The 10,232-nt window shown below is 33.1% G+C and overlaps 1 protein-coding gene across 11 annotated transcripts; it reads left to right on the top strand.

Annotated features, from left to right (window-relative positions):
• Positions 1 to 2,482: 2,482 nt before the first annotated feature.
• On the top strand, positions 2,483 to 9,764 carry LOC132190304 (transcription factor bHLH35). 11 transcript variants are annotated; one of them, XM_059605256.1, is made up of 6 exons: positions 2,483 to 2,709; positions 2,796 to 2,958; positions 3,131 to 3,361; positions 3,622 to 3,792; positions 7,398 to 7,528; positions 9,557 to 9,764. In XM_059605256.1, exons 1-5 carry the CDS (start codon positions 2,618 to 2,620, stop codon positions 7,485 to 7,487), a joined length of 747 nt encoding a protein of 248 aa, XP_059461239.1. In that variant the 5' UTR covers positions 2,483 to 2,617; the 3' UTR covers positions 7,488 to 7,528; positions 9,557 to 9,764. The 11 variants fall into 11 exon arrangements, 6 of the variants coding, with proteins under 6 accessions (XP_059461239.1, XP_059461238.1, XP_059461235.1 ...); XM_059605255.1 differs by having other exon boundaries at positions 9,550 to 9,764; XM_059605252.1 differs by having other exon boundaries at positions 9,445 to 9,764.
• Positions 9,765 to 10,232: the final 468 nt, after the last annotated feature.

Genomic DNA, 10,232 nt, shown 5'->3' with positions numbered 1-10,232 from the left:
ATAATATGAGAATTTTCAAATTTAAGTAATTTAATGGAATCTAAATCTCAAATTAAGATATCTCTTAAAAGTATTCTGAAAGTTGTCTCCTCTCCTTTTGAAAATTGTGTCTCATATGCTAGAATAGATAGAATGAAACCTAAGTTTTAAAAGGTATGTAAGCTATTGAAAAAACAACTTATCACTAGAGATTGCAAACGAGCCATTAATTATGTACAAATCTCTTTCGATTGAGATTAGGTTTGAATAATTATGTACAGATTTTTAAACTTTTATTGACGGCTTGTTTTGACATGACCGCTTTTTAACTTTTACACAAACTTAATCCTTAAATCAAACTTTTATTAAGTCATCATTCGAATTGAAAAACTTTCGAGAAATACAAAGTTGTCTTTCTTTGAATCTATTTTCCAACACCACCAAGACTATTTCCGCCTATGTCTAAATCAAAAGACATGGCCGTTTGACTCTAACTAAGTCTTTGTCGAACGACGTTCATAAAGCTGTATTTCTCAAGTCTAGCTTAAACCCGCTTTTACACTAACTTAATCCTTAAATCAACCCAAAAACCATATATATTTTAACACATTATAATACATTGGCCAACATAAATACAAACCTAACATTAGGGCTGGCAATTTTGACACGACCTGTGAACCCGACACGAAAAAACAGGTATTGGGTTTTGCCTTATCGGGTTCTGGTCTTAATCGGGTCTACCCGTTTAAGACCCGGTTAATTCGTGTTTGGTGGGTCTACCCGGTGGGTCGACCCGCCAGACACGGTTACTGTTCGGGTCTGGCAGGTACCCGTTAGACCCGGTTATTGTCTAGGTCTGACGGGTACCCACTAGACCCGGTTAAAAAAAAAAAAAAAAAAAGTCAAAAAATGAGCATATTTATAATGTTTCATAATTCATATCTTTGATTACATGGGATGGATCATGGATCCTTCAAGACCTTCAAGTGGACAAGTATTTTGTAATGAATTATGAATTTAATGTTGATGTAGTTTTGAGTTTTGTTCATTTTTTTTAATTATTATTTTGTTTTTGTTAGCTTTTTTTTATTATCTTTTTTTTTTTTTTTTTTTATGATGGAAATGTTGACACATTTTACCCCACAATCTCACTCATATTTTGATCATTTTGAAATAAAAATGTTAGTTTTGTCCTTACTTAGACGTTATGCTTTATGAGGTATCGATGACGGCCAAGTGGCTTACTAGTAACCAAGCGTCCAAGTCAACCCCTCAAGTAGGTCCGATTTAATAGATTTTGAGGCATAAGACAACAAATTTAGGTAGGGCATTTTTTATATTTAAATATTTAATTAAATGATTTTAATTTAAAAACATTCTTCTTGCTTTTTGCCCTTAATTTTTTTTTTTTTTTTTTTTCAAATGATTTGCAAAATTCATCTCTGTTATGAGACATTTAATTTCAACAGATTGCAGATATCATATTTTGTGTTGAAATATACATAATTCTTTTTTAGTGGAATGTAATTTGAGCAAAATTAAATTTCTTTATACTAAAAATTATTTTAATAAATGAACTTAGTCAATATGCTTGCTTGTTTTAAGTTTAGGTGAAATCATGAGTTTGGTAATTTCTTTCGGAGTACAATTACGGTCACTTCCATTTTTTTTTTCTTATCATTTATTAAAGCCTTTAATATCTTGGAACTCAATTTTTTTGCATTGACAGTGTATTGATATATTATTATTACAATTTTGATTTTTTTTAATTAATTTATTTTTTTATAGTTTAGGGTTTTAACAGGTCGTGTCTACCTGACTATTTTCGTATCATAATTGTGTCAGACTCGATTACCGGCCCGTTTAGCTAAACGGGTCGTGTCTGTGTATAGGCTAATTGTGTAATGAGTACCCGCGAGTCGTAATCGGATTGTATCAAGTACCCATTTTGCCACCCCTACCTAACATCATCATCATAAATTAAAATAAAAAAAAAATCAGCTACTAAATCCGGATACGAAAGTGTGGGTGCCAAGAAAGTCTTCAGTCTTCCACCGAAAAAAGAAAATCAACAAGCCCTGCCTAGCAGAGTCAATTGAATGGAAATCCCTTAATCATAGTCATACAAGTCTTGTAGACGTTTTCCACGTGGCACTCTTACACCTAGTGTGGACGGATAGACCCATAAGTCCGCGCCGCATAAAACACATTTTGCTCATCAGATTCTCACTGCTATTAAATAATAATAATAATAATACACGTAGGCTAATGATGTCACGAGGGAAGGAAATGATGACGCCAGAAAAAGGACAAAATCCCAAAATGATACGCGCCAGACTTGGTTGCCATTACGCGGCCTTGTAGACCACATTTTACATCTGTTTGGACGGTAATGATGTTTCTGGGAAGTAACTACATAAGAAGATGGGATTCCCACGTGGATTAAATCCAATCCCCCTTAGAGTCTACCACTACAAAATTCTCTCAAATTTTCAGCCTGCCTATAAAATCCCCTCTAGCCCCATTAGAGCAAAAGAAATAAAAAGAAAGAGAAAGATCCTTCTCTCTCTCTCTCTCTCTCTCTCTCTTTCTCTCTCTTTAATTCTCTCTCTTCCCCACAACAACAAAAACTAAAGCCATGGACAACATTAGTGAAGAATACAACAATATTGAAGAGTACAAACACTATTGGGAGACCAAAATGTTCCTTCAAACTGAAGAGCTTGATAGGTATTCCTTTTTCTCTGTCTCTCTCTGTCTCTCTCGGTCTCTGTGTCTACTGTGGTGGTAATTACAAATATTCTGTGTCGTGGCAGCTGGGGATTGGACGAGGCGTTTTCTGGGTACTATGATTCGAGCTCGCCGGACGGAGCGGCGTCGTCGGCGGCGTCGAAGAACATTGTGTCGGAGAGGAATAGGAGGAGGAAGCTGAACGAAAGGCTGTTTGCACTCAGAGCAGTGGTCCCGAACATCAGCAAGGTGGCCCATTAAAATTACAAACATGCCGCACTATAATCCAATAATTGTGCTATTGTGCACCTTCTATGATTACCACCTTGCTATTGTGCACCATTTTGTTCCTATCTTTTTTTTTTTTTTTTTGGTTGAATTAATGAATTTAATTAGTTCCACCCCTTTTGTTGACTTCCAGATGGATAAGGCTTCAATAATCAAAGATGCTATTGAATATATTCAAGAGCTGCATGAACAAGAAAGAAGAATCCAAGCTGAGATAATGGAGCTTGAATCAGGAAAATCCAAGAAAAATTCTGGTTATGGCTTTGAGCAAGAGCTTCCCATCTTGTTGAGATCAAAGAAAAAGAAAACTGACCAATTTTATGATTCTGGGGGTCCAAGAACTTCCCCTATTGAAGTCCTTGAAGTGAGCCCTCTTTTCCCCCCTCTCTCTCTTGAGCCCTCTCCTCCTCCCCCCCCTCTCTCTCAATCGCAAATAGACAAAAAAAAAAAATAGACCAATAATAATATTATACGACTGAGATGACGTGATAGTAAAAATTAATTATTATTGATCGAAAGACTGATTTTCATTATCACGTAATTATAATTCTACTGAAATTGATTTGGTTATGTTTTATTATACATATATTAATATTTTTGGGTCAAATAATGAAATGGGTGCAGCTTAGGGCAACATACATGGGGGAGAAAACAGTGGTGGTGAGCCTAACATGCAGTAAAAGGACAGACACAATGGTGAAGCTTTGTGAGGTCTTCGAATCTTTGAAACTGAAGATCATCACAGCAAACATCACTGCTTTTTCTGGGAGGCTTGTGAAAACCGTCTTCGTTGAGGTCACTCCCTTTTCCCTCCTTTAATATACTCTCTCTTCCATATATAATATTCCACACGTTTCACGATTAACTAATCACAAATTGTACACATCAACGGTTGGGGTGTCTTGTGATTTGTTTGATCATGGAATCATATGGTTAAAAATATGACACGCACACAAAGAGAGATCTAGAGAGGAAAAGAAAAAGAAAGGATAAACAGCTGGAATTGTGGGGTCTTTAGGATTGAAAACTGATTGAAGAAACTTTAATAAAGTGGATCGTCAATTATGTGGTTGTTATATTGTATTTTAAGGGGATATGATGATTTGTGGTGTCATCCAGAGAGTGCGAATAAAAGCAGTCGATGAGCAAAAGTGTGGAGAGGACCCCATTAGATGTCCACTTTGAACAGGATGGATCTCACCCTTTTTTTTGTTTTGTTTTGTTTTGTTTTTTTTTTTTTTTTTTGGTTTTTTCTTCCCTTTTCAAGTTATTACAGTTTTGTTCAAGTAATTATTGGCTTGGCTCCCTTCAATCTGACGACCTACTTTGCAACTTGCTTCTTATTCGATCCTCTAAATATCTCAAATCAGCATTAATTTGGGAGAGTAGGGGTGGGACAAGAGGCCGATTCTAGGTTTAATAAGGGACGATAATCCGTGTTCACATATCGGAGTATGTTTTGGTGTTAGGTTCGTGAATCATGTAAAAAATTGTTAGTACACCCTTACGTCGTATGTCAGGAGGTTCAAGTCGTATCGAGTCATGAATATAAAATTATATACTTCAATCTTAATCCTAATTATATATTTAATTAAATAGATTAGACCATTTAATTCTAATTTACTAATTTTGTGTTTGGTCGTTAGGTTATGTCAAAAACCGTTCCCGTTCCCGAATCTAATCATGTTTGGAAAACATGAATTGAAAACAAAATCATGACATGGGACACACGTGGTTAAAAAAATTGAAACAAAATTTAAACGTGCGTGTGAGAATTTTGAACAAAATCGTGCTTGAATGAATTTTTCCTGAATTGAAGGCGTGCAAAATTAAGGTGGGATAGAGCCTATGGGACTGGTTGACTGCTTTTATTCTTTTTCCTAATTGGGTAGGATTCTGGGAGCTATCAAAATCATCATACATTGTTTTCCAATGTGCGACAAAAGACAGTCTTGTTTAAAAAATAAGAAAATAAAAGAATCTCATATGTCTGTCCACTTGGTGAAACAATTGATCAAAGGATAAAATTCTGATTATGTTTATTATAATTAATTTCCACTGCTGAATAAATTTGTCATGATCTAATTATTTCCCTGATCTAATGAGTTGATTAAGGTGGTCCATATAATTTCCCTGATCTAATTATTAGGCTATAGAAAAAGACAAAGCTTAACCAGATGGATTTCGGACACATGTTTTTCTAATAGTACGTGTTTTTCACATTTCTTTTGATAGCTTAACAATTACTTGTCGTTTTCTGATATTTTTAAGGAAAAATTTCATAAAGGACTAATAAACTTTCATGCGTTTTGAGAAGATCTTATTACAATTCAAAAACTCTCAATTTCACCCCCTCAAACTTTTAATTTAATACAATCTACCTCTCAATCGGTTAGAATTTGACGTTAAATCCTAACATAGGTTATGAAAAATATCAAAAACCCTCCAATTAGGTGAATTAAAGTGGAGCAATATTGGAAGAAGTTGGTAATTCTCCTTTTGAAAGCAACCGCACAATATGCTTTTTTTTTGGGTGGTTGTGGTGAGGATAATAATATCTCTTTCTCATCCACTCAAATTCTAGAACCTAATTTTTCAAGATTATTATTTATGAGCAGTAAGAAAGATGTTTTCCATGTGGGTCAAAGTTTTCTGGAGAATTACAGGAATGCCATTTTTTCCCCCTCAAACGTGGGGAAATAAAAAAATGGTATTGGAAACGTGCTTCAAATTTTCTGATTTTATTTCATGTCTTTCATATTCAATTCCCACGCGTTTTCATCATGTTTCTTTTTCTAAATGGCGTTTATTTATGGCTTACTTGCCTTTGGAGCCTATGCAACCAACCGCTAAGGGTTCATTTAAATTTACGATTTTAAAATAATTTTTTTTTAGAAAATAATTTTTTAAAATTAAGTTAAGTATTTAGTAAAATCATTGTTTGACATCTTAAATCGTGCGCTTATATATATATATATAAATCACGGTGTGAAACACACTCTAAATAAAGATTAATTAAATTGGTGTTAGTTAACAAAGTCGTCCCAGCACTTTAGTGGTAAACGAAATGATAGCCCTTGTTTGTCTTGGAAGGGTCAATTTAGAGTCTTAATCTTAGTGATTGCCAATTAGAATAGAGAAATGAAAGGTTTTTAATTTTTTTTTTTCAAAACTTGATTTTTAAATAATGTGTCACAATCTCGTATAATTTCTAGTTAATAAATAAAACGTAAAAAGTATAAGAGGATGAGATGGTGACACATCACTTGAAAATCAAATTTTGAAAAAAAAAAAAAAAAAAAAAATTAAGAACGCTACCATTTCTCATTAGAATAGGTTTTATTAGATATAATTATACAATTTTTTGTATAATTATTAGGTGGTAAGGCAAAATGATTATAGAGTATAAGCTAAAAAACTAGCACATGGGTCAACTTCAGGTGAGGTCTGCCTATGCGAATCAATCAATTGCCCAAATCCTCAATTTATAATTGTCTAAAACTTCATATCATATTGCAGTTGTTTACAAGAAAGATCCAACCATTTTTCTAATGGGGGGCTTCAAAGAAAAATAAATTTTATAATGGGGGTCCAATTGAAATAAAATAGTTTTTGTTGGGAGGGCCCAAATATAATTGGTACAAGTTTTATATTTTTCTAATGGGGCTTCGATCATATCATCTTCTTGTTTTCTCCAAATCTTTTCCTTCTAAAGCCAACTTTACTTTTAAAAAATATTATAAATAGAGCATTGTTCCACGAGTAAATTTTTTAAGTCTAAATTATACAACACACATCTTCCAAACTCTACGTCCAAATCTATATATATATATATTCAAAGGGTTCACCAACTATCAATCAAACATTGATTGAAATTTAAGCTTTAATTTGCTCTGTTTGTCCTTTATGATTCTCTAAATTGGGCATAATTTATTTCCTTTTGAATTGAAAAATTGTTAAGTGTGGTGATTTAGAATTAAATCGGTGATTAGAGTAAAACCTAGAAATTGTTCAAGCTTGATCAGAATTGTGTGTTCTTAAAAACGAATAATACAATAAGCAGGGCTCTTAGGGATAAAATTCACATCACCATTGAAGATAAAAGTCCTACTTATAGTATTACTCTTTAAAAACATTCCCACACACCCACTTGTCTGTAATTTGAAAATGAAAATTTTTTTACGTTTTCGAATCGTAAATTTTTAAAACTGTACCTAAATCGATACATTTTCTAAAATTTAGTTTAGATTTTAGAATGACACTTTTTATTTGTGAAATTGCATCTAAGAAAGAGGAGTAAGGGTTTATATGATGACACCTACAACCCAAAGAAGAAGAAAAAAATCTGAGTTAAATGGAGTAGAGCTTTCTTCTAAGTCAATCTATTTTTTGTTTTGCAGGCAGGTGAAGAGGAAAAAGAACACCTGAAGATACAGATTGAAACAGCCATTGCAGCTCTCAATGATCCACAAAGCCCTATGAGCATTTAACAACACCAGATGGATCAAAAGTTTGAGTCCTCCAAGGAAGGGTGGGATGTTTGGTAACTATGGCTTTCAAGTCTCTATGAAAACATGTTTTCACTCTTTGTTTCGGTTTTTAATCAATGTTTCCTTTATGAAGAGTCCTTGGTGTTTTGTTTTTTTTAGGGGGAAATTAAGCTGCATAGTTTTTATTAACAACCAAATGCAATAATCTTATGTTGTAAAATAGTTGTCTAATAAAAGGTTGCTTTTGGAGGTTCAGTTCTGTCATCTGTTCATGTTTGTAGCTAGCTTCAGAATGATGAGCTCCTTTTCTTTCTCGAAAGAAATATTTTATATCAAATGATGTGAAGATATATAATATTATAGTATGGTGGATCAGCAGTTTAAACCATAATTAAATATATAGTTCAATTATTCATTTAACAAACCCACCCACAACAAATATATGAATTTTTAAATTAGTCTTTCATATATATGAATAATAATACGTGACACAATGATATGTAGAATAAAAATTTTTATAATCATAAGATTATATATATGTATGTATGTATCACCGACGTATGACTTGGTTGAGACACAATATCTTGCTTTCTTTAAGCACACAAATGAATTCACTAGTTTGCCACCCTCAAATACAACCACCTTATTATATCCTATGCTTAAGAGAGAAGGAGCTAGCTAGTTATTTAAGGTGAAGTTGGAATAAAATCCTGATCATTAAATTTATCAAAATTGAAATTTTGATGATGGGCCAATGTTTATAAATGAAAAACCTCGAGAAGGATAGTGGAAAATGAACATGTGAATTAAATAAAATATTGTCTTTAAATTTTACATAAATGTTAGAAATCGAACTTAATTTTATCTCATCTCTATTCAGGGATTGATTGACATTACCACGTCAAATAATAAAATGATGATGTAGGTACCCCCCAAGTAATTACTTGGTTGTGGTTGGCATAAGTGGGAGGGTTAACGGATCTACCAAGTTTCATTAGAGTTCATTGGGAATAAGAAATTTTGACTTTCGATTTTGGCCGAACATTTGAACCTGGACCTACTGAACGTTCAACCTGTAATCCTAGAATCTTTGGAAGAGTTTGTGAATGAGCTATACGACCTAATTGAGTACAAACTTACATGGATATTTTTGTTATTTTTTTCCACATAGTATGATAATTTTATGTGTACCAAACATGCATCTTTACTACTCCCATGAAATACATTTTGGATTGTTGAAATTCTATTTTGTGAAAACATATGCTAATTAAGCAAAGATAACGAAAATGACAAGATTTGTAAGAGCATGTATGTAAAAGACAAAAAAGATTTAATTGCTCCGTATGACATGGAACACCGGTACGTGCATGATAATGGCCATAGGCTTACTATAAAAGTTAATCCTATGGTCAAAAGATGTTTGTGTTTATATAGGACTTGAATCCATTGGTTGTTTGTGGCCGGAGCAGCTATGTTTGATTGGCGGGTCACTATAGGACATATATCATTAGTAGCATGGGTCACCCAATGTTAGACTCAGTTGGGCTGCTAGTGTTATGGATGGTAGCATGCAATATTTAGGGCACTGGTATTGTATTACATGTCCCTCGGAACAACACGAATCTTGCCGAAAAAGTGGTAATATCTCGGATAGACTATATGAAGTTGAATTATGACATGATTCTTATATTACGGCATGTACTATATCTATATTGCATCCATAATCATATGATAAACTGTGACTTCATAATGCTATATGAGATTTATAAACAACTAAGTTCACCATATAATGACGTGTACGTCATATGCATTTATACTCATTAAGTTATTAGGCTTATTCTTGCATCTCTTTCCCCTATATCTATACCTGCGTTGTTATAAATAGTTGTAGAAGATGGATCCAGGAGGCATCTAGTTATTGTGAAGGAGTTGATACAGATAATTTTTTAGGACCTAGATCTCGTATGGCTCAAGTTTATGTGAGACGCTGATGGAGCTACTTGCAAGGATATCCAGGAGGCATCTAGTTATTGTGAAGGACTTGATACAGATAATTTTTTAGGACCTAGATCTCGTATAGCTCAAGTTCATGTGGGACGCTGATGGAGCTACTTGCAAGGATATGATTGAGATAATTTTTATGTTGTACCTTGTTAAATGTAGGCTTTAATTATGCTAAGAACAATTGGATGTCGTTTGTAACATATTTTGATGATTGGTCTTTGACCTCAACATTTGGAGGTTTATCTATGTTATAATGCTATTAAGTTTCACTTTGCTTATTTGTTATTGAAAGTTTAAATTATAGCTATCTCTATCCTTTAGTAAAAAGTCTTCCACTGCAGACTCTCTTCAGAGATAATGAGATCTCTGAGTTTTGTTCCTCGTGAAATAAGACTTGGAGGCGAACCATAGAATCAATTACCAGTTAATTGATTTCACTGAGACATTACAGATGATAAGATAAAAATATAGTTTTTAGCAGTACTCTAACTTTTATTTGTAAAAAGTGGTTGTTATAGTTATGGAATTTGAGTTGCATAATGATTTTTTTGCCGTCTATGTTAAACAAATATGGTGAAGTTTCGTTTGTCTCCACCTCTTAACTGGAAAATGCTTGAATACTATAGTTTTTATCATAATTTCTTCATAAACTCATGTGAAATAATTTTAAAGGTAAAAAAATTAACAAAATTTAAAAAGTAAATTTAATTATTTAATGACTAATGTAAAAATGTGGCTAAG

This window comes from Corylus avellana, chromosome ca8, assembly GCF_901000735.1.
Source record: "Corylus avellana chromosome ca8, CavTom2PMs-1.0".
NCBI classification, from domain to species: domain Eukaryota; kingdom Viridiplantae; phylum Streptophyta; class Magnoliopsida; order Fagales; family Betulaceae; genus Corylus; species Corylus avellana.
Note: the sequence above shows the minus strand (reverse complement) of the source record. Positions and strands in the feature narration are given on the sequence as shown.

What these genes read in the sequence shown, in the direction of transcription:
- LOC132190304 (XM_059605256.1), top strand. Translation starts at nt 2,618, where the DNA reads ATGGACAACATTAGTGAAGAATACAACAATATTGAAGAGTACAAACAC. An exon ending in CCCCTATTGAAGTCCTTGAA is followed by an intron (nt 3,362 to 3,621) that starts GTGAGCCCTCTT and finishes AAATGGGTGCAG; the next exon opens with CTTAGGGCAACATACATGGG. An exon ending in TGAAAACCGTCTTCGTTGAG is followed by an intron (nt 3,793 to 7,397) that starts GTCACTCCCTTT and finishes TTTGTTTTGCAG; the next exon opens with GCAGGTGAAGAGGAAAAAGA.